Here is a 27107-nt window from a genome sequence, read left to right on the forward strand (position 1 = left end):
GTGCTCACAGGCATTCTCCCCACAAGTGTAAAATAAAGGTTAATGTTAATAAAAAATTTTGTGTGTGTGTGTGTATATATATGTCTATATATCATATGTCATACTAAGTGTATTTTTATATTAATATATACATATATTAATATAAAAATACACTTATAATTAAATTACACACGTGTATATTATAAAATATAAATAGGTAAATTAAATAAAGTAAAAAATTATAGATCTATGAAATGTTATAACTGTATTTTGATAATATATTTATATCAAAATACACGTAGAATTAAATTGTGTATATATCTATGTATATAAAATAATCCAAAATATACATGTCAATATACAAAATTACATAAATAATTATATAAATATACATGTAGATTTCAAATATATAAATATGCATATATATTTAAATTCTATGTGTGTATTTATGTACAGCACTTTACTGATGATATAATTGTTGCGATAAGTTTTACTGTTTTTGAAACACTAATATTTGTGTTCAGCAAATTCTCCCAAGTATAACAGTACCCATGTACAGGTGTTTGAAAGTTACAGGGTCAAATAGAACGGTCAAATATTTTTACACTGAAAATTGGCAGGTTGGTTACGTTGCCTTTGAGAGCGTATAGTAGCCCAGGATTGAGAATTTACCCCCATGATGGCATACTATTTGCAAAAGAAGACAACCCAAGGTATTGCAAATGGGGTATGTCCAGTCTTTGTTAGTAGCCACTTAGTCACAAACACTGGCCAAAAAAAACAGGCCGGTCCTTAAAGGGACACTCCAGGCACCCAGACCTCTTCTGCCCATTGGAGTGGTCTGGGTGCCAACTCCCACTTCTCTTAACCCTGCAAGTGTAATTATTGCAGTTTTTTTATAGACTGCAATAATTACCTTGCAGGGATAACTCTATCTCTAGTGGCTGTCTAGTAGACAGCCACTAGAGGTCACTTCCTGATTCATAGCACAGATTATCTGTGCTAGAGCATCGATGGACGTCCTCACGCTGTGTGAGGACCTCCAGCGTCGCTCATTTCCTCATAGGAAAGCATTGAAAATCTTTTTCACTGCTTTCCTATGGGGAGACCTAATGCCGCGCACCGGCCGACTGAGTCAGGAGGAGCGGCGCGGATGAGGAGGCAATGTCGAGGGACGTCGTCGCTGCCTCAGGAAGTGACTGACTGAAGGGGTTTTCACCCCTTAAGCAACTGGGGATTGGGAGGTGGGAGGGAGAGGGAACCTGCAGTGCCAGGAAAACGGATTGTTTTCCTGGCACTGGAGTTTTCCTTTAAGGGGTTAAATTAATCCATTCACTATATTGGAGTATCAGTCTTGTTTTGTCTGCTTCTGGTTTTATAACGTAATCCATTCACTCAGTTAAACATAATACATATGTGACACTGGCAACTGCTACAGAATGGACTTTCTTTATGTGGCACGAACCATACATGACAGAAAAGCTATACAGGAATCCAGCACTAAATTTGTATTTGTCGCTTTAAATGAGTGACTGATATGTTGATGTTGAAGAACTGGATACCGTATATTACACTTCTTGTTCAGAGACCCTTTTACAGTAGGTGATATGTCCCCTGTTAACTGTGCTGATGCCATAACAGCTGATTCATCTTGCATGAATGTTTAGTTTAGTAACTGGTGCTGATATTAAAGTGTTTTTTCTTTTTTGCTAATGATATTGGTTCATATCCCAGTAAGTAATGGAGTCTGTCCTCAATGACCATTTACAAATCCAATCGCTCCTTTACTGAAAAGTTGTTTTTTTCTTTTTCTAATGGCCATTTTATTGGATGAGCCTGATTTCTTCAATACACAGCCGCCTGCTGTCCTACAGTAAATTCCTTTTCCTTGGTAATGCATTGTCTAGTCTCCTTTCTTCACAAAAACCAAGAACGTCTTGATTTCCGCTCTTTCTACCCATTGTTTTAATAGCAGACCCAGCTGTCTGTGCACAGTAGCATTCATAGCCTTTGCCAGAGTCAGCTCCCTGAATTGATATTGAATGAAACCTGATAGCTATTATCTGCTGCTTGTTCACCTGATTTCTAAGGTTCTGCTGCATGAATGCCACTATTTACATTAAAGACTTAACATTTGCACATCAGATCTTTGTAAACTATGCCAGATGCTTAGAAGTAAGAGGAGTGTAGGTCAAAAATATTTTCTTGGTATTACTTGATTAATATATTTCCACAAATTTCTTAACTGTCTCATTCTCTTATTTACCTGATATGCCTGAAAACATCAATGTATTTGAATTTGTTCATGTTAGATTATTTTTGGTTTTATAGCAGTTTCATTATTTCATACTTTATTTTAATTTTTTTATAAAGATTTTTCCGGTTGAATAGATTCTAGCCAAATATTAAGAGTTTCTGATGGCAATGGCTGAGCTATTTTTTCTTCTTCCTGCAGATTTTCTATTTTGTACATACATTGTTTTGTATATACTGTATATGATGACTTCGGTGGGAAGTGAACGCCCCCGGGGCACTCGGGAAAAAACACAGATTTCAACTCCACAGACACAGCCACAGAAACAGGTACAGGTAGGTGGGCACTTAGATGTGATGACTCTTAATGAGACACTGTGTATATATAGTTTTAATGTTGGGGAATTCCTAAACTCACTTTTATTTTTCTTGTATCCAACACCAAGCAGATTTAGTTAATCCGTGGTCAATACAATACTTCTCATAACAATTCTATTACTCTGCCAATTGCTTTTCATATTGAACTGAATACAGTGCTTCTCGGTGAGGAAAATCCATAGTGTAAATGCCATACAGGAGTATGTTCCAGGATTGAAATCTTAATGAGTGGCGTATTAATGATTGCTCATCTGACTGTCACTAGAAGCATTCTGCATTGATAATCCAGAATTTCCATTTCTGCATTATCACTATTGAGTGCAGACTGGTTGGCAGTACTTCGAGCATTCTTGCAATAGTTGGAAATGTTAAAAAGGTCTCTAACTCTCATGTGCTATCTCAGGACTGTTGGATCTAGTAAAGATTCATACAGTTCTGTGGAATATAAAAAGGATAGCCCTTAACCAGGAGTCTTGGGTGGTGCACAGACCAGAAAATTCAACAAACTCCAACAAATATGTAGGAATCAAATTTGCATGGGTACACAACAGCTTCTTGATACTAGAGTAGCTTTATTGGGTCAAGAGAAAAATGACACTGTTTTGGTCTCACTATAAATGTCACTTTTCTCTTGACCCAATAAGGCTGTTTGAGTATTAAGAAGCTTTTGTGTGTCCATGCCAATAGGATGTCTAAATACTCCGATGCTGTCAACAGGGCCCCAACTGTGGGTATGTCGTTAGGCACCATGCAGTTTTTACAAAGTCAGAAAAGAGGATACTACATTCTCACATAATGGCAATTACTATACCCTGCTATTCAATGAGTCCTTTTTTCCCATGGCAAACTAAAAGTCCTAGGCCACACATTGTCTGTGCATGCATGTAGGATTTAGATGTTCTTAAGTGGTAAAGAAAGTCTGTATTCTAAAGAAATGGCTTAAAGTTCACCAAAACTTATTTTTTTATCAAAGGATCACTACAGGGTCTTCCTGACCGTATTGGTGGCTTGCCCCCTCCCAACCCCCTATAAAAGTTTAAAATTCACCTCTATTTCAAGCGCCGTGTAGGTCTGCCTGTGCTGGTTCTGCCCCTCTTTGACATCATCAAAAGGGCAGATTCCCATAGTGAAAGCATTGGATTGGCTAAAATTGGCATGGGGGCGGAGCCTTTTTGGCCAATCAGGACCTCCTCATAAAGATGCATTGAATCAGTGCATCTCTATGAGGAAAATTCAGCATCTCCATGCAGAGCGTGGGGATGCTGAATGGCAGGGCTGACTACTGTGCAGCCCTGAGCCAGGAAGCCCCTCCAGTGGCCATCTAAGGAGTGGCCACTTGGAGGTGTCCCTAGAGGCAATGTAAACACTGCTTTTTTTTTTTTTTTTCTTTCTCTCCATTAAAGGCAATGTTTGCATAAAAATGCCTGAAGGCAATGATTATACTCACCAAAACAACCACATTAAGCTGTAGTTGTTCTGGTGACTGTAGTGTCCCTTTAATTTATTTAGCTGCAGCATTGACTTGGCACTAAACATGAATGAAAAAAAGATTCTGTCCAGTACAGGAAATATGGGTGTTTAAGATTCCTTGTGTCTATGATGTTGTTCGCTCTCCAAGACAACTTATGGTGTTACAGTATTTTGTGAATGAACATGTTGCTTTGGCAACATGGCAGTTTTGCTCTGAAGCAGCTGAGCGTGATACAGTGTCACTTCATACTTGCACGCATGAAGACGTTACTGCAATGTTTTCTTGGCACTGCTGCAAAAGAATGACTATATACTTATTTTCCTGTGGTAACTTACTCTTGCAGTTAGCAACCTTGTATCAACTTTAAAAGGACAGTTTTAGAGTCAGTGTTATATTCCTACTCAGTAAGTTTGGGGATACTCCCATACTTGTATGGGATGTGTTATAGATTTGATAGGATGAGCATATTGCCTTTTTTATGATATATTTCGTGTGAAAAAATTATTGGTATGAAAACTATACATAAATGGGGGGGGGGGGGGGGGGGGAGAGAGGGGATAAAGGGACAGTATAAACACTACCACACATTATAGTGATTATGGTGTCGGCAGTCACCTGCAGCTTTAGTTCATAAACTTAGTGCAGTTGCCATAATAAAGTGGAAATTCATTCTTTGTTTTCATACCAACTCCTACTGTGTTTCAACCATAAAAATTGACTGACAGCTATCAGATGACACACTCTCAGTATTGTCCAAACCTAGTGTAATGCGGGGGTATAAGCTTCTGCTTTTTGTAATATACTTAGATTTTTGGGCACTTGAGATAGCAAAGGAAGTGTCCAACTGTTTGCAGCTATTGGAATTCGCCTGGGAACTCTTGGCACCATAACAACTTCACTGTGCTTCAGTGGTTATGGTGCCAAGAGTATTTCTTTAACATACAGGCACCACTATCTGAAACATATTAAACATAGTGTACTGATTTGGCTTAAAGGGACACTCCAGGCAATTTTATGTATTTAATAGCTGCTCCGTTGAACTAGCTTTCGGAATTATTTTCATATTTTTAAAATTGTTTTATTTAAGGCAACAGCTGAGCAAATCCGCCTCGCACAGATGATTTATGACAAAAATGATGCAGATTTTGAGGATAAAGTAAAACAGGTAAGGAAATGTAGTGCTTCTTTCAGAAACATTGGTTATGCAGTTTTACACCATGGGGAACGCAAACCTGATATTGCATAAATGATTAATTTGCATTGCGGTTTTTACTTTTTTTGCCTACTGTTTTTTTTTGTTTTTTTTACGATATTTTTTTCACATCCTGTGCAACTACTTTAATGCAGAGAACATATATAGCCAAGACCATTGCTTTTGTTTAACATTACACGTTTACTTGTAAACTTTGGACCCTCTATAAGGAACACATTTAAAACAGATTGATTAAAAATCGGGTGGAGAGGTTAAAGAGACATTATAGGCACCCAGACCACCAAATCTCATTGAAGTTGTCTGGGTGCAATTAACCTGTCCCCTTAACATGCAATGTTAATTATTGCAATTTATGAGGAGCTGACCCTGCACCAAGGGAAATCTGCGCTGAAATCGGTTGAGTACAGTAAGAGTTTTGTTTGTAAATAATTTTTTATTAAAGTGAAGAAATTTTAGCCAGAACATTTGGTTTGGCATTGCAGGAGGACATGCAAGTCTTGTAAGGTGCTGTCTTGTATATTAAGATACCCAGATCTCATGGCAAGGCACAGTAGATACTTCCAGGTCTCAAAACATTAAAATTCAGCCGATCCGTAATAACAGAGAAAAGCATGTTTCAGCCTAAAGGGTCGAACAGTTACAAAAATAGTAAATTCTTGTCCCAGTGTTGGGAGTTGTATTTCAGTATAGGTTATTGACTACCTTTACACGGACCATCATGCACACTGTATTGCATGGCAGTATGGCTTTTTTGAGGTTTTTTTTTTTTGAGTTTCTACAACCCGTCACTCATGTTGTTATTCAAGCACATGCTTAGATTTGGACATTGGTAGGCTAATGCATGTTAATATGTGTGTTGACTTTATTACTTTGTGTTTAAACACATCAGTATTGTTAAAAGTAATTCTCTTCACCAAAATATCTGTTGGGCCTCCTGAACACCTAGAAATGTTTCATCTGCATTTGTAATTTTGTACACATAGACAGTAGAAGTCTGTTGGCTATTAGACTGTATTATTGCTGGTGTTGGACAAATAATGATTCCTTTCTATTTTGATTTCTGCAGCTAATGGAAGTAACAGGGAAGAATCAAGATGAGTGTATGGTAGCTCTCCACGATTGTAACGGTGATGTGAACAGGGCAATAAACATTCTGCTGGAAGGAAACTCTGACACAGTAAGTTTGAAGTTTTACCTGTTGTGTCCATTTCGTTATTGTACAGTATTGGAAGTGGTTGTTCTCTAGCAAGAGTCGGGACCAATCCTTGTTTCAAGATACTGTGCTCCTTTGTGAAAACGTGTACATCTGTGTTTTCCTGACTTTTTTTACATTTTTTTTAGGCCTCTTGGGAGACTGTTGGTGGTAAAAAGAAGAGTATTGGAAAGGAGAGTTCTGAAAATAAAGAAAACAGGGAAAAGAAAGGGGATCGGGAATTGAGTCGTGGCCGTGGGACTTCAAGCAGACGAGGCCGTGGAGGAAGCCGTGGCAGAGAGTGTAAGGGATTTATTTTCTTATCTTGACCTATACTTCTTGTGTGATCTGCTTACTAATGGCTTTTGCTCCTTGCAGTTAGAGCAGAAGAAAATGGAGTGGACAATGGCCCTGGTGACAGAACCTCAGATCGCGCAAGACGTGGCCGTGGCAGAGGTACTTTCCAAGCATATGTTCAGAATAAAGAGATATCTAAATTGAGTGTATTTCTGAACACTACATTCTTTTGTTGTATATAGGATTTGGAGGACGTGGTAGAGGCAGAGGGTCAGGGAGATTTTCTGCACAAGGCATGGGGTAGGTATCTGTGTGCAATCGTGTGGAGTTATTTATTTTCCGTTCACTTTAAACTCTATCTGGGTTGAAGTGACTCTTTAATGGGACACTATAGTCAACTAAACTACAGCTCATTGTAGTTCAAGCATTTAAAACTTAAAGGCTAACACCGGCGTAATAATCAAGCCCCTCCATGTATCTCAAACATGTCTCTCCCCCACTCCCCTCTGGTACCTACTCGCTGCGGTACCCATCTGACAGGAAGTTCTCTCTCAGTTAACACTTCCTGTCAGACCATTCAGCCATGCTACATACAGTGTCAGAAAGGGAACAGCGCATCTGTTGCAGATTTTAATAAATTGACCCTGTAACACCACTGACTTAATCGGACAGCCATGTATGTATGTAAACAGAAACCAATGTGTTCCTGCGCTCCAATGTTATTGCCTGGTGCTTGTCCAGCAAATTAACAGTTTAGATCTTAGATAGCACTCCCAGGTCTTTAACTTAACTTGTAGTAAAATATAACTTTTTTTTTATTGGGTTCACATAAAAGCAAACCTCAATGTTCCAGCTCGATATTCTCGAGCTTTCATCAGGACGTGTGTATGTGTGTGTATGTTAATCATTCTTTCGATATGCCGTATTCTCTCTTCTAGGACTTTTAATCCTGCGGATTACACTGAACCAGCTGCTAGCGATGGCTATGGAGCCAAACCAGAGGTTTGGGAGACGGGTCAGAGTGATGGCGACGATGGAACTGGTAAATGTAATATCACACTTTTTTTTATAATTTTTTTTTTTTTTTTTTAGCATGACCCTGTTAATGTTGTGAGCTTGCAGACACAAATTACTAGAGGAAGTGTTTTCTGCGTAAGACTTTAAGTTTATGCAGGTCCGAATATATTTAAAGTGGTTGGAAACACTTGGACATTAAAGGCATACAACAGGCTTGGTTTGAGGGTCTCTTCACATCCGCTTAGCTCCAGCTGCAGCTCTACTCCTCATACAAATTATTGAGCCATCCCAAAGTTTTTTTTTTTCTTCAGACAACACTCATGCCATTACTTTGGCTCTTTTAATGTTAAAGAACATAGGTCTGTTCTAAGTGTGTGTTTTAGTCAGACAGAGCTTAGCCAGCGAAGAGGTAGTAAAATCACTCTTTGAGTGTCTGAGATCTCTTGGGGAGAGACTTTTACCTAGTTGTGTGTTAATATATTTTTCGTCCAATTGCAGCATTTCTAACCATATATCATTAGGGTTGTCAGTGACCCTTGAAATAGTTTTAGACTTTATCACGTTAACACAGGTACACGTATATCATTTTTATGCTAGTATATCTTGTAAGAAATGTAAGTTTATATCTGTGTATGAACCTTGCTTCACGCAAGACCTCTTAAACATTGCTCTTTGTGATTTGAAAATACATTTTCCTACTTTGTTTAAAGGTGCCTGGAGGAATTCCATGGAAGAGTGGACTGCAGAAGACTGGAACGAAGATGTAAGTTTAAATTTGTCTTGTGGTGATATTGGGTTTCTTTCGTCATTTGTCCTTTAAATGAGCTCTCTAGACTGATGTAGTTATTATGGTGCCATCAGGCTGTGGGCATCTTCCCCTGATTCTTGGTTAAAGGATTATTCCAAACACCATGGTCACATCTGCTTTTAGAAGTGGTCGTGGTGTTGGGAATCTGTGCATTATTTTTTTCACACTGCACATAGAGTAATTGGCATGCTTGTGCCGGGAGCAAATTACACACATGGCAAACGTGAGTTAGGCAGAGTTCTGGACTCTCTAATGTTAAATCTGTGGAAACATTAATCGGTCATCAGTGTTTGGGCAAGAAATATGAGCTGCTGAGATTGCACCTGCAAGGGAATGAAGCCTTGATTGCCCTATATTCTTTTAAGCCTCTCTGCTTCCCTAAAGTCCTTAATGTGCATCTGTTCCCCTGTTCACTCTCTCCCCACTGAGGCTCAGAGTGCTTGTATACACTGTGTGAGAACGGTTCAATCAAATGCTTCTCTGAGAAGCATTTCATTAGACCACACCGAGGGAAGGAGTTACTTCAGACAGACCAGTTAGGGGAGCTTTATCAGGTGGTGGATTCCAGGTAGGTTTATTTATTTTACAAGTTTATTCCAAAATTAAGGGGCACAAAGTGCATAATGCACAATCGGACATTAGAAACGCGGAAAAATAGTTTAGCCAAAAAGAGTTGGAGTAAGCCTTTAAACACTTTTGGAACAGTTTGGCCCACACCTAAAGTCACTGTGGCAACAAAGACCCAGCCTGCCATGTTCTAATTTCATCCATATTTTAAAGCGATTAAATTAATATTGCTAGTGTGGGTGAAGAACTTCCTTAGTAACTTCAGGACCAGGACTGCATGTTGCTATTAAGCTCCCAGGTTTGGTTAACAAGCTAAATAAACAGTTTGACCAGGAACCAGGGTATAGTGCCTGTAGCCTGTTATGTAGTAATGATGCTTCTGGCTCTCTCACTTCCGCTTTTATTTTTGATATCTAAACTTTCTTTAGGCGACCATGTTGCATGCAAAAAACATCCAGAAAACAATGATGCTTATTTTCCAAGCACATAGCTGACCTTATGGTGTGGAAACAAACAAATCTGAGTTCTCTGGATTGTATCTTTAGTCCTAACCACTTTTTTTTTTTTTTTTTTGTTTATGTTGAACAGTCTTGCTTTTCCCATCAGTATTTCTGGTTTTGAAAGTTGTTGATAATGTTATGATTTAAACAACGACTGAAGGTATCCTGTCCTTGATCTTTTGCCTGCACAGAGCTTTCTGCCCACCCCGTCAATTGGGGGGCATGCAACAGTGGTGTGTGTTTTTTGTTTTTTCTGTTTGTTTTTTATGTTTAATTGGTTTTGTGTGTGTCCATGTAGGAGCACATTGCTCTATGAAATGCTTCCAGTACAGACCAGTCAGCTAGTGGTTAATGCAACGTATCATTTATCTTTAGGATGAATTAAATGTGAGCAAGAAAAGTGAACCTGTCATGACTAATATTACTCAGACACAGTCCTTGCATATCATTTGGCAGATATAACAACAATCTTTGTTCTATACTCAAATATATGTCCATCTCTCTTTTTAAATATTCCTCTTGCTTTTGTGACACAGGTTGAGTAACACTGTTACTTTTTTGCAGCTTTCTGAAACAAAAGTTTTTACTGCGTCTTCTGTTCCTACGGAAAACCACATCACTCCGGGGCAGAGGTACTATGCTTTCAATTATAAGTGTTTTTCCTATGGTGGTTCTCTTTTCCTCATTTGTGCAGGTTTTCTGGTTTTCTAACTTGTCAGCTTCATTCAGGTGGAGGGGGGGTGGGCACTACAAGAGTTGATATCCAGCTTGTAAAGATGAATAATGCTAAAAGGGACATCACTGAGCACCAAAGGTGCAAGAATGTATTTGATAACATAATGCATATAAAAATAGAGACCTAATGCTGTCTTAAACGAGTTCTCTCACTGGCTGCTTTTTTGTTTGTTTTGTTTTGTCGTGTAAGAATACATGCGACATTCAGGTTTTCTTCCCTTATAAGGTCAATCGCTTCCTATTCGCAATTGGTTCTCTAAATTCATATATATTTGAATACCCAAGATGTCCAGCATATTGGTGTAATTTGGTGGTGTTTTTGTTTTTTTAGTCCCTTTTAATCATAAAGTGTTTCCCTCTTTATTTTGTGTTGTGACTCAGGGCAGTAGTTGCAAAGCATCATATTCCAGATGCCATGTTTAATATTTTTTTTTTTTTATTTTTTTTTTATCCTCTAGCATTGATTTGGTGGCTCTCCTTCAAAAGCCTCCCTCAAGTACTGACCCGGATTCTGTGAGTTTTGATCCCTCTTCCCAGCAGAACTTTGGCCAGGCGTTAGTATTCACCAATTCCCAGCACAGTTCACAGGTGACGCCTGCAAGCAACAGCTCAGCAGCTGTTAGCAGTTATCCTCCGCAGAGCCTGGTAAATAAACTCTCTATTTGCATTGCAGCTCTAATTAAACCATACAGTTGCTGCATTTTATGTTCTGCCCACTTTCCCCTGGTAACTTTACCTACTGTGGTTTGTTAGAAGGAATGTTGTATTTTACAGTTATGACGATTATCTGATTTTGCTAATGGCCATCCTCCAAGTTGCAGCAAATTTCCTGTCAGAACTTTCTTGAACTTGTCAGGTGTCAGGATCACAGATTCTCACGGATCCACTGGTTATATTGGGCAGACATGCCTAATATCAGCCGACCCTATTTATTGCACCTCTTCTTTGTTTTATTTTAACTGCCTTCAACAAGAAATTTGTAAATGCAATCGGGAGCACTGGAGGTGGGAGGAGAGTAACGTTTATTTTTATTTTTTTAATATGGCAATGTTCTATTCAATATAAAAAAAAAAGTCCTATCCAGAAAACAATGATGCTTATTTTTCCAAGCACATAGCTGAATTTATGGTGTGGAAACAAAAAATCTGAGTTCTCTGGATTGTATCTTTGGTTCTAATGAAATTAAAAAAAAATTACATCTGTAGAGGAGCAGTCACACTTTTCCAATCAATCCTTCTGGGTGATAATGTCATGACTTTAATAATGACTCAAGGTTTGCTGAAAACTAAAGAGACGCTATGTTCTCCAAAACAACTTTAGCTTAATGACACAGTTTTGGTGTATAGCCCATGACCCTGCACTCTTACTGCTCAATTCTCTGCCATTTAGGAGTTTAATCACTTTGTTTATATAGCCCTAGTCACACCTCTGTTTCATTCAATTTCATGTCTCTCCTCTCCCCAATCCCACCTTGTGTCTTAACCCCCCTTCCTTCCCTGTGTCAGAGCTGCCCCGCCCCTCCCGGCTAACCTTTACTTGCCGATCTGTAGGTAGAGGAGCTTTAGTTTCCTCTACCCAGACTGATAGGAAGTGAGAACACTTCCTGTCAGTCTGGGTTGAGTAAACTAAAGGTCAGCAGGGGAGGAGAGGGAGGCTCTGACACGGGAAGATAGACAGATGCTGCAAGAAAGGACAGGCAGGAGGGGAGTGCTTCCCTCCTGCCTGTCTCCCGGGCAGTTCTTGCAGGCACACTCTTAGAACGTGCCTGCTACTGCTACTTCCGTTGGCTCAGTGGAGCTAACGAAAGTAGGAAGTGAATCTCCCTAGCTGTTTAACATTTTTTTCATATATAATTGGCACTTTTATAAACTGGGATTTTAAAGGGATACTCCACATCCATATAGCTATTAAGCAAAGTGGAGTGCTCCTTTAAGACACAACTGCTTCATTAAACTAAAGTTGTTTTGGAGACTAATAGTATCTTTTTAAAGGGGAATTATGAGTTACATTTATTGTTTGAAATTTATTTCAAAAAGTGCTTTTAATAATTTTAAATACAGATGTACATTTGTGTGAAGTATTTGTCATATTGTTAATTGTAACAGTCTTGTATCAATCTTTCTTTTTTTAAGTCTTCTGTCCTGGGTTCTGGGTTTGGTGAACTGGGGTCTTCAAAACTGGCAAACTCTGCAGGATCTCAAATACTTGAACAGCTGAAAGGCCCAGGTTTGGGGCAGTTCCAAGCCCAGAGCGCTCAACAGAGTAGCAGTACAAATCCATCTTCCTCATGGGATATAAAACCCACCACGCCGCAGTCAGCCCTTCTCAGTCAGTTCGGTAAGAAACCCTTTTTGATGTGCTCCAATTTAAGTAAATTTAATTCAGTCAGAAATCCTACTCCTCTGATCCCTTATAGAGCACTCTTAGTAGCTCTAATACTATTTAGGCATTTCACAGAATAATCACTTTCATGAAACTGAGGATGTTGGAGTTGAACAGTCTCCATAAATGTTCTAAATGATGTATTCATTTTCAATGACTCCTTTAGGTTCCAATGATAAATTAATTGTTTGGCAGGCAACTGATATCGGTGTATATTTTTCGGTTTTGAAATGTCTTTGATGTATCAGAATTATATTCTGGGAAAGAAAATCTATACACTTGTAGTGCAATATATTTTTTTTCCTTGATTAATTGGTTAATTATATTGTATGTAGCTGGTCCTCTTAAATATAACAAACATTTTTGCTTTCTTAAATCCAGAATACAGTGATGCTTATTATCCAAGCACATAACTGACATTATTGTGCGGAAACAACTTATTCTGAGTGCTCTGGATTTATGTCTGCTTTTTTGTAAAGCATTTAAAAATGTTTACTTTGTCTGTTTTTATTTTATAATGCCAGTCTTTATTTTTAGTTTTGGAGGGGATGGGGGGGTTGTGTTTTTTTTTTTTTTTGGTATTTATTCGTAATGGTTGTGGCTTTCTTTCAGATTTTAAATCCCATCCTGAGCCATCTCCAGTGCTGAGTCAACTTGCCCAGCGACAGCAACACCAGATGCAAACTGTGCCCACCCCTCCTCCTGGCCTTGAAAGTTTCTCAACCCAAGTAAAGCTCCATGAGACCTCACCAGTGGACAACTCCACAGCCGTCAGTAAAATGCTGCAGCTGCCCAACTTGTCCTTGGATCCCCAGGCCATGTCTGTACAAACCCAGCAGCAGCAGAAACTGATTAAACCTCAGAAACGGAGAGCGCCTCCTACATCAAAGGTGCCAGTCTGCTTTTCCATATTGAAAAAGGTGTTTAAATCAAGATTTTATGCTAGGCATATTGTAACATAGAACTTCCTTAAGATGGGGAAATCAAAGACTTAAAATAAAGTCCTGATTCTTAATTAAGTGTCTTTTAAACATGAGAGACCTCGTAAGGAGAAGTTTTCCTTGTGTAAATGTAATGCAAAATCTTAGTACCTGAAATGGACAGGCATGAAGTTGCACTAGGCAAAACCCCACTAAGCTGTGACACGGTTAGCAAATGGTTTGTGTTGGACATACCTGTCACCATAACCAATATAGCACAATCTAGTCCTTATGGTGCTTGGAGTGTTCCTGTAAAACTGATTTAAATCTTGATCCATATATGCATGCAACATTTCTACACAGTGCTGTGAAGGTCCTTGTATATTATTTACTGTATAAATCAACTTGCTCTTTGATAAGATTTAGGCATTCTACAGAAAAAAAATGCCATTTATAAATGCGAGCATGTTCTAATTGGACAATTTCCATAAATGTTCTAAGTGCTTATTTCAGTTTCTCTAAAAACGTTCTTCGACTGATGGAAACATTTGTGGACTGCCGAATAATGAATGTTTTAGTTTAATGCACATGGATGCACTGAATTTATTTTTTAAATCCAGAACACAGTGATGCTTATTGTCCAAGCACATAACTGACATTTATTGTGTGGAAACTAATGATTCTGAGTTCTGGACTATCTGCTTTTTTGTAAAGTATTTAATTTTGCTTCCCCCTGCTCATGGGAATTGCTTTTTCCATTGCCCCCCCCCCCCCCCCCCCCATCGCACACAAACTCTATAACCATTCCCTGCTTTCTACCTATGAGTTATACCAGTGTTGTCCCACCTGTGGAAATTAGCTACACATTTGAGTCTGTAAACATGACAAATATCATTGTATATCATTCATTGTATGTGCCATACTTCAACTTATGATCCACTTCCAGATTCCTGCATCGGCTGTAGAGATGCCTGGATCTTCTGATGTCACCGGGTTAAATGTGCAGTTTGGTGCCCTGGAGTTTGGCTCAGACCCCTCATTGACGGAGTTTGCTTCAAGTGTAAGCCCAGATAGCATGAGTCAAGCACCAAATAACTTGTACTCCAAAAACATCAGGTAAGTGGGTTAGAAGAAAAAACACCAATTAAAGCTCTTTTGTTTGGAGCACCATAAATATAATTTCATAAATCCTGCACATAGTACTACTTTCTTCTGGAATTAATAGAAGCTTTGTGTAACTGGGATGGTTTAATATTGTGTGGGTAATGTCATTCTTTCTTTGCTTTTCAGTGACTCTCTTAATACCTCTCTGCCAATATCCAGTACGTCGCAAGAGCCTAACTACACTGCATCCGTAAGCAGCACTTCCAGCCTCAATAACTCCTCACAGAGCAGCAGTCCGATTGCCTCCGTCTCCAGCTCTTCCTATGACCAGACATCAGTGCACAGCAGGATAGCATACCAAACCACCGTGCCGCCAGTGGATGTGGTGCCGGTCACAGTAAGTAAATATGCAGCCATTTCTGAATATAAAAAATAAATTGTAAGAGGGTGTTATACCCACGTTGATCCAGCTCGTGTGTGTAATGAGTCACACAAAAACAAACATTGAATTTAAGGGGTGACAGTGCAACACGTAGAGCAGAAAATGAAAGCCTAGGAGTTCCTAGGGCAGCTTGCTAGATTATTGAAAATACATTTGCCTTGATCCTATATGTGTAGGATTAGTTTGGAAAATCAGAATGTCCCTTATGCTTTGTACTATGACAGAGTATGTGATTCGGATTTCTTGTCCACACAAGCCAGTATCTATGATCTCTCACTGTCCAGATCTTTTTAAAGGTTCAGTGTTTTTTTATTGTCATACTTTAGTACAATAGGTTGTGGAGTAGCTTTAAATAAATTAATAGGAATGTTTTTTTATTTTCCTCTCCAATGCCATATTTTCTATTACTGTGCAGTATGTTGGTGCTATATAAATGTTAATAATAATCTGAATTCTTGTTTCTTGCTTTCCTAGAATGGGCACAATGGAATAAGGGCACCACAGTCTATGAATGGTAGGTGTGCTGTGCACTGATGCCAGCCAGGGCATGTTTAAGATCTTGCTATAACTTTACTTTTTAAAATGGATTACAGTGTATGCATTTAGACACCTAAGAACAATGTATTTTATCCAAAATGACCGAGCTCTTACATTTACTTGGCCTTTGAGCTGCTTCAGTAAACCGCCAACAGCTATTACGTTTTTTTTTTTTTTGGTTTTTTTGGTTTTCTTAAAGGGAAACTGTACTCAACGAAAACACAGCTTATTTTCCTCCCAAACTAAATTCTACCCATCCCCTGCACCTCTGTAACCCCCCTTGCAAGACATATAAACTTCAATAAATATTATAATTCTTACCTTATTTCCAGTGCCGCGTCACACATCCATCCTCCGTTGTCTACACTCCCTTCCGCGTCATCCGATCAGCTGACCCAATGAGCTCATACTCATTGGGAATCATTGGGAAGCAAGAGCACATGCGCATCTAACGCAGCGCCCCGCCCCTCGCACGCTTCACGCAGAGATTCATTGAATCCCCTTGTGAAGCTGCATTAGACCCACGTGATGTGCGACGTCCTCATACAGTGCGTGGGGGCGTCGCACGTCGTAACTCGCCTTTCCTCTCCTATGGATGCGGAAGCACCATCTAGCGGCTAGGTAAGAGAAGGCAGCTGGAGGTGGGATTTTCAATTTAATCAAAACACTGCGGTTTAGCAAAAACCACAGTGTTTTGACAAACTTGGTTACGGGTAGAGGTCCAAGGCACCCAGACCACTCAAATGAGATGAAGTGGTCTGGGTGCCTAGAGTGTCCCTTTAAAGCAGGGATCAGATATTCTATAAAAGCCACATTGAGTAAGAGTTGTACATTGTTCATACACTTCTTATTAAAAATCCACTTGGAATGGACAGCTCTACAAACTGAGAATGTTAACATGTGAAAGCAAAAATGTGAAAAAGAAAACAAACCTAGAGCCTATAAGTGTGTACACAAAACAATAAAATTCAATGTCCGAACCCATCAGTATATGGAACATAACACAAAAGCCCCAGCAGCTTTGCAAACATTGTTTCACAGCCTTAGACATTGGCTAAGACTTTAAAACCCAATTTATTTGCTGATGCTTCCCAGATTTAGTCACATATGCTGCTTTTTATTTCATTTACAGTTAATCTCCCTCTATGGTAAATATATGCAATGTATAATATATATATCTCAATTACTTAATGTAGAAGTTTCCAGTGGAGAATAAAAGCTGAACCCGTACTAAAAATAAAAAAGTTGACCATACTAAGTAAATGGAGAAAAACAACACTGTTTAAGGGCAGCACAATTATTTTGGGTACTATAGGTACCCCTTAAGTATAGTTTCTGGGTTGTTTTTTTATTCAATCAGAAACGATGCCTGATTTACTTCACTTTAACTGGAGCTGATTTAATTCTATGTAACAAAAGTTTCTTTTGTCGTCTTCCTGCAGTTGGCCCCACTGTCCCATCTGTGAAGTCGGATACTTCTGCCCCCAGCCTCTCCTCTGTAGGTTCCAGTGTATCTTCAAACTCTGCATCTCTCCTCCCACCAGTATCTCAGCATACATCTGCTGTAACGTTGCCCAGCTTACCGCAGCCCAGTGACCTCACAAGCAGCTCTCTGTCTCAGCTCAACAGGTAATGCTTTCCTTACCTGTAACATTAATTTGTGAATGTTCTAACACAATTTAAAAAAAATCCTGTTTTCTTCATATTGCAAGTTGCATTTAAAGGAACACTTAAAGCACCATAACAACTATTGCATGTTGTAGTGGGTTTTGGTGATCCCTTTAAACAAAGTTACAGATGCCTTTTTTAAATTCTTGCCATGGGATGGGTAAATATGTTACCATGGTTCTGGTTAAATCATTATAACATTCAATGGAAGTGTGCCATTCTGCTAATATGACATACTTCATGGTAGTTATAACTTTGTCATAAACTGTGTGAGGTAATTACGTCTCGTGTCACATTCACTGCGCCATAGTTTCCTGTCCGTAAACAGACCGCATTATTGACTTTAATAGGGCCTGGATTTAGAAACCCTTTATGTCCGGAAAGACAATGATGTTATAATTCCAAGCACATATCAGAGGATAATATGTTATCAATATGTTGATATCAGTCAACTGAGTCTTTCCTTAGATGCTAATGGCCTTATGTTACCAATCCTAGTGACATGCTGCCCATTGACTCCAACTCTAAAGTGACCTCCATAATATGTGGCTTCTGTTCAGTAAAATGATATCCTAATAAATAATTACCCTTCTTCCCTCTATTCTTAGCACTTTGTCCGGGCACCAAAACAGCCTTCCTGCACCATCAGTGCTGTCCTCTTCGGCCTCTCATGCAGTAAGTAGCGCATCATTTCTTTGAGTCCAACTTTTAAAGCTGTGCATATTTATGTAACCCATAAAAAAAAAAAAAAAAAAAAAAAATTATAAAGCACCACACATTGTTTAAACAATTGTACCAGTGCTGTGCATGATCCCCATATGGTCCTAATGGTTTGCATGTTAATTATGTTTAAATCACCACATGTTAAGTGTTTGCTATATTATTTTACAGCACACAAGTGTAGAGAACACAGTGAGCCTCCAGCCTGCCACAACCTTCACTACAGCTCAAACATCGGTTGCCAACACCACCTCTTCAGTAGCCAGCATGGCTAGCAGTATGAACACTACGAACAGTCTGGGCCTGAGTGCGCCAAGTGTCAGCATGCCAGCAGCAACCACGCGGACTGTCCCATTAGTATCTTCAGGTGATGATTACTGGAATTATAGTATAATCATGTTTGCAGTGGTTTAAATCTGACAAACTGCGCTTCTTGATCATAAATTATCAAGAAACTGGTTGTCTTGATGATAAACTAGCCAATGTAAATGTTATATCTACTAAGAAAACACTGGTCTTTGATCAAGGCTTGTGGTTCTTGTAGAGGGCAGCACTTCTAAACGAACAAGTTTAAGAATTTTGTTTCTGGCACTAAATGTGGAAGTAAGGTGTTCAGTTCTGATCAATAATTTTGTCTTTTTTAACCATAAAATAGCAGTAATTCAAACAAAGTAAGGAGATTTGGACTCGGCAGGTCATTCCACTGGTGTTGGATAGGTTTACCTTGGCTATATGCAAAAACACCTATTTAACAAGTACATGAAGATCATTATTTATTTTTGTGTGCGTTCTTGCAAACTGACAGTCATTTTGAGTAGACTGTATGGGCCTTGAAAACCGCGAAGTGACTACGGAGTTAACATTATGTTATTTTACAAATTTGAAATGTTGCTCTTTCGTGTCAGATGTACAATAAGTTAATTACAAATATGTCAACGTAATTTGTCATAAAAGATACACTTGTAGTTAAGCAGACCAGTCACTGTACACAAGTAGACGAATGCAATGCACATATAGTTTTATTACTTGTTTAGTAATATTTATTTTATTAATGTCCATAAATCTATTAATCTGGCCAGTCAAAAATCTGTGTATGGCAGTTTTTACTGCCAACAAAATATAGATTAATTTATTATTGGTTTTTAGATCGACAACTTATTCCGCAGGGCTTAACAATATTATGAAATGGGGAAATTGTAACAAGAAATGAGACATACAAAATGTTACAGCAGCAATCTAAAGATGACCATGCTCAGACAAGCTTACATTTTATTAATGCTTCCCTATGCAAACGGTAAAGCATAGATTAAAAGGTAGATACTTGGAGACTTCCTCCACTTGCAGGATGGCCTTCTGAAATGGATGTGGCTATTGTACGCTCATCACCTTCACACCAAAATGGTTCCAAGCATCATGTGCCTCAATGTCAGGTGGGCAGGGGTAATTTGTGAGCAGTCCCCTGTGATCGCCATATTTGTAGTATTTCTGTGTCTGGCAGTTTTGCCATTACATTGAAAAACTGAAATGAAATTCTCTATTGAGCAGTATCATGGCAGTGGCACGGTGTCCTTTTAGTGTCTCTTATGTCTCACTGTTCATACAGCTTTACTTTGTATGAAAATAACGTGTCACCAGGAAAGTGCACTATATTTATATGGCCATTTAAAGCATTATTTTATTCTCCCATCCCTTTAAAGAAATAAATAAATATACACATTTTACCACCGTATGCTAGTGAGGTCTTTTAGATTTCAGGATCTTAATTATTTTTTTTTATATATATAAAGGTGTCTGTCTCAATGCTGGATTACAACTAGGTACAAGTTCAAATGCAGGCTTGGTGAAGTTTCTGTCCAATCAAATGCTTCTCAGTTCTCATACTTGTAAAAGTCTGTTTTTATTTTTATACCATGCGATCCTAGCACAGCCAAAGCATATAATGCGAATTATTTTTTTTCTATTATGAACAATGATAAAATAAATTATATTTAAAAAAACAAATTAACTCTACATTCACACCGAAGTGTGTGATTTATACTTGCCTCTGCTACACTCATTGTCCTTGTTAAGGACAGCCCCAAGGTTGAGGGATTGGGAAACTATTCCTATGAAAGAAATTAAGTTCCTCTTTAAAGAGCTAATGCAGATGAGGCGTCTTGGGCACTTCATAGGAACTAACAACAAACACTTTTAGGTCTCACAGAATGTATTGACAGGAATTAATTATCATTTATTTATTTTTGTAGGAAAAGCACCTCCGAACCTTCCTCAGGGTGTCCCCCCGCTGTTGCACAACCAGTATATTGTAGGACCTGGAGGGCTTCTTCCCGCTTACCCAGTAAGCAATGATCATTTTGTCTAGAGTGCAATTGTTTGGCCAATGATTATTAGAGGGTTTGGTTTTTTATTTTATTTCATTGTTAATGATGTAAACTGTTGGACCATAATTAGTCAGAGAAAATTATATCTGTAGAGGGTTGTTTTTTTCTACACTGTAGACCAGAGGTGCGGTTGAATACTTTGTAGTAATTTAACTTTGAAAATCATTAACGTGAGACTATACAGCATTTAAAGGAACACCATAGTGTTGGCAATACAAAAGTATTGGTAAAGGTGGACAAAAGCTACTATTGTCCACCGCCCATTCACCCCAGTGTGTGGAAAGGGTTAAACCCAGAGCACTGGCTCTGTCTCCTCTGACTGACAATGGGGAAGAAGTTAATCTCCATGTAAATGCACGAAGTGGCTCTCTGAGACAGCCACTAAGGACAGTGTTAATATTGCAGTTTAAATGAAACTGCAATGGTTTACAGGGACACTGTACCCAGACCACTTTAATGAGCTGAAGTAGTCTGGGTGCATATAATGTCCCATTAAATATCCCTGTTAGGAAGTTTAAATTGGCAGATATACTGTATTCCCAAACTAAAATATAGGGCTGTCACTGAAGCATGTCTTTAGGCTTGGTGAAAATTGTAGGGTATCTTGTAGAACAATCCAAATTCAGAAAATCTTTTTTTGGCAGTTGTATTTAAATCTTTGAGACTTTGTTTTACTTCCATTGGCTTATGGTTTTCCTTCTCATTATCTTTAAGCAGATTTACGGATATGATGATCTCCAAATGCTGCAATCAAGGCTCCCAATGGTGAGTGCTCATATGTATTATTCTAGAGGCACATAAGGAAGCTTTACACTTTTGACTATAATCATTTTGTTTTGTTTTTTTCCCTAGGATTACTATGGAATTACATTCCCAGCTCCTGCTACACTGACTGGCAGAGATGGAGGTCTTGCAAGTAACCCATACTCAGGTTGATAAATGTTATTTGAATATTTTGTTCTTGGTCTCTTAACTAGAAAGTGTCTTATAAAAGTTACAGAAAATATTACGGAATTAAACCTGCCAATATGTCAGTGAATGGAATTTGTATTTAATGGTGTTTTACATTTTGTATCCTGGAACATTACATTTGAGTTATTTTTTCTTGGAGATCGCAGTCTGTTTGTTCCTCCATATCGAAGGTCCAGTATTAGAGATGTTTCTTTGGTTAAATCACTGCTTGGTGTTTTGAGTTGTCTGCTAGAAAAGGAGCATAAAGGCTGTAACATTTAAACTATGTCTAAAGGAGTGATGGTGAGTAAAATATGGGGGGTTAATACCCATTACCCATTGTACTTGGAAAGTACATAAACAGCAGTAGAAGATTGGAGTGGGTTTTGTTTTTAATGTCCACGAATACTATACAAAAGACACAACAAAGAGGACAAAATTGTGTGCATATGTATTATATAGAAATTTGTATGTTCGGATATAACTCCATAACTATGTCTCTGATCTGATACTGTCCTCATTTTCTCATGTCTTGCAAAGTTTATTTCTGACTGTAACCTGTTGTGTTACAGGTGATGTAGCAAAGTTTGGCAGAGCAGACTCTGCTTCTCCTGCTCCTGCCACAACACTGGCCCAACCTCAGCAGAACCAAACTCAGACACACCATACGGCTCAGCAGCCCTTCCTGAACCCAACGTTGCCACCGGGCTACAGTTACACTGGATTACCTTACTATGCTGGCGTGCCTGGAGTACCCAGTGCTTTCCAATATGGGCCTACAATGTTTGTAAGTTCTAAACCAGGGAACATTTTGCATGGGAAGTACAGAATTGGGGTCAGACTTTGCTTGCAGCAAGACAGGTCTCTCCAAAAGTGGCCCAATCTAGTCATAGTGGGAGGAGAGGGGGAGATAAATGGTGATTTTTAAGTAACAACATAACATGAGAACAGATACCTTGAAATAATAGCTACATTATAATTATGGAACAAAGAAAGCACTGGCAAGTTGTTTTACCCCTTAAGGACCGCGGACGTACTAGGTACCTCTTTATTACTTTCCCAATCGCCGGTGATCAGTGTTGCTCCTGGTCAGGGTGGACAGCCCAAACAGTCACCCTTCTGCAAATTAGGTCCCCACGGGCCATATGAGTGCTGTAAAATAGGCGTCCATAGTGGGATGAGGGAATCCCACTATGGACGCAGGGGGATTGCCTAAACTGACAGGCAGTCTCCCTGCTGCTGTAAAATAAAAACAAATTATGTTAATAGCTCTGTATTTAACCCTGTAACTTTCCATGAAACCCTAAAACCTGTACATGGGATACTGTTTTACTTGGGAGATTTCGCTGAACACAGTGTTTAAAAACAGTAAAACCTATTACAGCAATGATATTGTCAGTGAAAGTGACGTTTGTTTGCATTTTTCACACACAAACGGCACTTTCACTGATGATATCATTGTTGTGATACGTGTTACTGTTTTGTAACACAAATGTGTTCAGCGAAGTCTCTAACAGTACTCCCATGTACGAGTTTTTTTTTTTTTTTTTAAAGTTACAGGGTCAAATATAAGGCTTGATTTTCATGAGAATTATCCCCATGATGGCATAACATTTGCAAAAGACAACCCAAGGTATTGCAAATGGGGTATGTTCATTCTTTTTTTAGTAGCCACTTCATCACAAACACTGGCCAGAGTTTGCGTTCATAATTGTTGTGCTTTTTTTTTTCCCTTTTTTTTTTTTATTTGTGTAGTCAACAAACGACAAAGAAAAAGAAATTGGACATTACTATACAACAATATATTTAAATAACATATAAGTGTTATGACAGCTTTCATCCTGCAAACATACCAATGGCTTACGCAGCCTATTGCTACGGTTGGCCATGTTTTGCATTTTTAACACACGAATATAAATGCTAACTTTGGCCAGTGTTTGTGACTAAGTGTCTACTAAAAAGACTGGACATACCCCGTATTGAATACCCTGGGTTGTCTACTTTAAAAAAAAATATATATATATATATATGTACATGTGAGGTGTGATTCAGAGATTTATGACCAATAACAGTGTTAGTGTCACAATTGATACATTTCAAAAATATATATTTTGAAACGGCAATGTCCTATTTGTACTTCTAGCCCAGGGGTCATTAAACTCTGCTGGGGTCACGCTCCTGCCCTGCCGATGTCAGCCGGCAGGGCAGACTTAATGCGCATGTGCCGTGCACATTAGACCTCCCCATAGGAAAGCATTACTCCATGCTTTCCTATGGGAAAAATCTGACGCTGGAGTTCTCTGAGGACGTCAATTAGCTGAAGTGGTCTTGGTGCCTAGTGTCCCTTTAACGTGGAGCAGTCTGCAGTAAAATTCTATTGGTTCCCATTGTGATTGCTCAAACCTATATTATTCCCCTTGGAATTTTTTTGTAAATAACAATTTCAATTTGTGTGTGTGTTACTGAAAACGTCTAAAGATCTCAGGGGTAGTCTACTTTTATCAATGGTACTGTAACATATAATTAATTCAGGATATGTTAATGGAAGTTTTACATGTCCTTTGATAGAGCCTTGACTGATTGAAAGATATTTATACAAAGTCAAAACATTTCAGGGTGCGTGAACTTTCTGTATGTGCTTTAACATCCAGGTACCTCCTGCTTCTGCTAAACAACATGGAGTCAGCTTAAATACAGCATCAACCCCTTTCCAACAGGCCGGTGGGTACGGACAGCACAGCTATGGTGCAGGTATGGCTCGACCATTAAAGTCAGAATTTATACTGACTCTCCTTGATAAGGTCCCATCAAGTGTATATGTTTAGTCAGTTTACCTTTTTTAGGTTATGATGATCTCACACAAGGAACAGCTGGAGACTACAGCAAAGGAGGATACAGTGGGTCATCTCAAGCACAAAGCAAATCTGCAAGCACTGGACCTGGCAAAGGTAATGACCTGTAATATGGTGTATCTGTTGGGCATATTGACCATATCGAGAAGAATCCTGGGCAATCCGTTTATGGCAATTTATGGAGATTAGTTTGGTATCTCCTTATTAGGTCCTTGCCTGTTTAAATGAAATACTTATTCTACCAAGCATGTCTGATATAATCTCACTTGATCACTATCTGGTACTTAATAAATCCTAGAATATCAAAGTAGAAATGAAATGCAGTTGCCAATTAGCTGCATCTTTGTGCAGATCTCTAAGGGTTAAAACTGATTAACTTTTATACTTTTATTTCATACGTCTTGAAGGTTTTTGTTTTTCATCGAATTTAAAAACGTCCTCCCTCACGCATTTGTCTTTCATCTGAGCGCTTAAATTTTTTTCCCCTTTCTTTTCCTTACACATTCTGAGCTTACAAAATCAGGGTCTGTGTGGAAGCCCATATATAATCTTTCTACTTTCAAGTATATATTTTAAAGAACTAGAAGTCCTGGCTCTTTCCAAGAAAGTTCTACTTTCACAGAGATCTTGGCTATTTCTGACAGTCTTTTTTTTGTATTTTGTTGCCAGGTGTGTCAGTGAGTTCCAGTAACACAGGAGTTCCTGATATCAGTGGCTCTGTCTACAACAAGACTCAGGTAAGCCGTACAACCGCTACTGCTTAACCTATTCCTTCCCAGAAGGCAGATCTAACTGTCCCTATTTGTGTTTCCCAGACGTTTGACAAGCAGGGATTTCATGCTGCAACACCGCCTCCCTTTAATTTACCATCGGCTCTCGGATCCACTGGGCCATTAAACCCTGGTGCAGCTGCTGGCTACGCTCCAGCTCCTTTCCTCCATATTTTGCCAGCTCATCAGCAACCTCATTCTCAGCTGCTGCATCACCACCTCCAGCAGGATGGACAGGTGAGAAAGTCGGGTGGTATTTGCTAAAGCTCCAGATAGTAATTGATAAAGTTCTTGAGTACTTTGATACCAAGGGTGTGGATTCCTTAGTTGATCACGTGGGGAAGGGGGTTGCAGTTAAGGGAACACTGATTTGTGAATTGGACTCATAGTATAATTGTTGTGGGGTGTTTATTGTTTTTTTTTTTCTTAAACATTGGTTCTATAAAATCCATGGGATGAATAACTAAACCTCTGCTATCCCCAATGGACAGCACATACTGCCTGATGTATATTAGTGATGTCACCTGGAGAAGGTTTGCAGTGGATTGTACTTGTGACAGTCTGCAGCAGTACATCCTTTTATAAATCTGACAATATTTTTTTTTTTTTTTTTTTGCAGGGTGCATCCGGCCAGCGCAGCCAAGCAAACACAATGCAGCAGAAATCTCAGACGAACAAGACTGCCTACACCCCGTCCCCATACTGGACAAACTGATCCCTTTCATGTGGAAGGAATACATTTCAAGCAACATAAAGGAAGAGTATGCTAGAGCCCATTCCTGGAAGCCACTGCTAATCGGAATATTTTACAGAAACAAAACTGTGACCAGCCAAAACGTCTGTGCGGGAGAAATCTGCAAACACATCTTGGTGTGAAAGTTGCCCGCTTTCCTTTTGGTTTGCTGTTATATGTAATATATTTATGTATGTATTTGTAAATGTAATAGAGCCTAAATGTGGTTTTTCTGCATTTTGCAGCCTTTTTTGTTTTTTCTTTGTAGGGGGCATTTGATCTAACATATGCATCCAGTGCAAATATATATAAATATATATATAATATTATTTTTTGTTTTAAACTCCTTGGTTTGTTAAGGAAAGTGCCATTTTAAAAGAAAAAGGAAAAAAAGCAAAAGCACCTCTTATTTAAATCCAATTAATGTTACTGTTCAGACAGATTAATCCCGTTTCTGTCTTTTTTTTTTTTTTTTTTTTTTTTTTTTTTTAAATCTATGGAAGAAAATTAATTTGGAACCATTTGTTTATATTAAAGAAGTATGGTCGTCCCCTAAATCCTTCTGTCGGTCTTCACTATCATAACTTTATTTCACTTTTTTTTTCTTTTTAATTTTATTTTAACAAATAAAGTGTAAGGAGCAACTGCAGTATTTTATCTTGTAAATATTATTTTTTTTATATATATATATCATTTTTTCTTTCCTCTGAATGCATTTCACACTTGGTGCTGCTAATGGTACACATCTGTTTGAATTATTTTCTGCCATGACATCACTGTTTCCCAATTCCCAATATGAATTTTTTATAGTGGCATCCATATACAGTTCAAGTAGCACGTTGGTGCTAAGCACTGAATTCTATAAGAGGAGATAAGAACAATACACATTTTTAGAACCTTTTTCTCAACAGACCCAGGGTTTACTCTCTTGCAGAATACTTGTTATAATTAGAAAATTCAGCTGTATAGCAGTTTCTTAAATAAAGTATATACTGTGTCTTGCATCTGCATTTTTCTGATAGTTTTTATAGCTGCTAGAGCAGGGTACACCTTTTATGATATTCTTTTGTGTTTAAACACTTGTCACTCTAGAAGCAAAGTCCCAGTTGAATTGTTTTATTCTTTGAGACCCATTTGCCAGGAATAAATAGGGGATTTAATTTTCGGGCGAAAATGGGTCAAAGCTGCCAGAAATTTGGGCAGAGTGACTTGTCAGGTTCTCAGTCCATGACAGAGG

The 27107-nt window shown here is 38.6% G+C and overlaps 1 protein-coding gene and 5 non-coding genes across 13 annotated transcripts in view; all 6 read left to right on the forward strand.

Moving 5' to 3' along the window:
* The window catches only part of UBAP2 (ubiquitin associated protein 2), a 44946-nt gene extending 18424 nt beyond the window's left edge, over positions 1-26522 (forward strand). For 2 of the 8 annotated variants that reach the window (XM_063453811.1, XM_063453812.1), the window contains exons 2-28: positions 2435-2568; positions 5169-5246; positions 6361-6471; positions 6636-6789; positions 6865-6942; positions 7026-7083; positions 7722-7831; positions 8511-8563; positions 10240-10307; positions 10869-11055; positions 12543-12747; positions 13405-13712; positions 14659-14828; positions 15003-15213; positions 15733-15772; positions 17238-17424; positions 18072-18138; positions 18355-18550; positions 20430-20521; positions 21279-21329; positions 21417-21495; positions 22088-22302; positions 24167-24266; positions 24341-24463; positions 25037-25104; positions 25183-25374; positions 25757-26522. In XM_063453811.1, the coding sequence (XP_063309881.1) occupies positions 2476-2568; positions 5169-5246; positions 6361-6471; positions 6636-6789; positions 6865-6942; positions 7026-7083; positions 7722-7831; positions 8511-8563; positions 10240-10307; positions 10869-11055; positions 12543-12747; positions 13405-13712; positions 14659-14828; positions 15003-15213; positions 15733-15772; positions 17238-17424; positions 18072-18138; positions 18355-18550; positions 20430-20521; positions 21279-21329; positions 21417-21495; positions 22088-22302; positions 24167-24266; positions 24341-24463; positions 25037-25104; positions 25183-25374; positions 25757-25852 (3390 nt within the window). In that variant the 5' untranslated portion in view covers positions 2435-2475 and the 3' untranslated portion in view covers positions 25853-26522. The remainder of the gene's footprint in view (positions 1-2434; positions 2569-5168; positions 5247-6360; positions 6472-6635; positions 6790-6864; positions 6943-7025; positions 7084-7721; positions 7832-8510; positions 8564-10239; positions 10308-10868; positions 11056-12542; positions 12748-13404; positions 13713-14658; positions 14829-15002; positions 15214-15732; positions 15773-17237; positions 17425-18071; positions 18139-18354; positions 18551-20429; positions 20522-21278; positions 21330-21416; positions 21496-22087; positions 22303-24166; positions 24267-24340; positions 24464-25036; positions 25105-25182; positions 25375-25756) is intronic. The other 6 variants (XM_063453815.1, XM_063453813.1, XM_063453816.1 and 3 more) reach the window with 6 other exon arrangements.
* LOC134613199 (small nucleolar RNA SNORD121A) lies at positions 9628-9709 on the forward strand. The gene has a single exon (XR_010091221.1). It is a non-coding gene; the product is annotated as a small nucleolar RNA SNORD121A (small nucleolar RNA).
* LOC134613198 (small nucleolar RNA SNORD121A) lies at positions 11489-11570 on the forward strand. The gene has a single exon (XR_010091220.1). It is a non-coding gene; the product is annotated as a small nucleolar RNA SNORD121A (small nucleolar RNA).
* LOC134613200 (small nucleolar RNA SNORD121A) lies at positions 13168-13249 on the forward strand. Its single transcript, XR_010091222.1, has one exon. It is a non-coding gene; the product is annotated as a small nucleolar RNA SNORD121A (small nucleolar RNA).
* On the forward strand, positions 14327-14407 carry LOC134613201 (small nucleolar RNA SNORD121A). Its single transcript, XR_010091223.1, has one exon. It is a non-coding gene; the product is annotated as a small nucleolar RNA SNORD121A (small nucleolar RNA).
* LOC134613202 (small nucleolar RNA SNORD121A) lies at positions 17839-17930 on the forward strand. Its single transcript, XR_010091224.1, has one exon. It is a non-coding gene; the product is annotated as a small nucleolar RNA SNORD121A (small nucleolar RNA).
* Positions 26523-27107: the final 585 nt, after the last annotated feature.

This window comes from Pelobates fuscus, chromosome 5 (assembly GCF_036172605.1).
Source record: "Pelobates fuscus isolate aPelFus1 chromosome 5, aPelFus1.pri, whole genome shotgun sequence".
Classification (NCBI taxonomy): domain Eukaryota; kingdom Metazoa; phylum Chordata; class Amphibia; order Anura; family Pelobatidae; genus Pelobates; species Pelobates fuscus.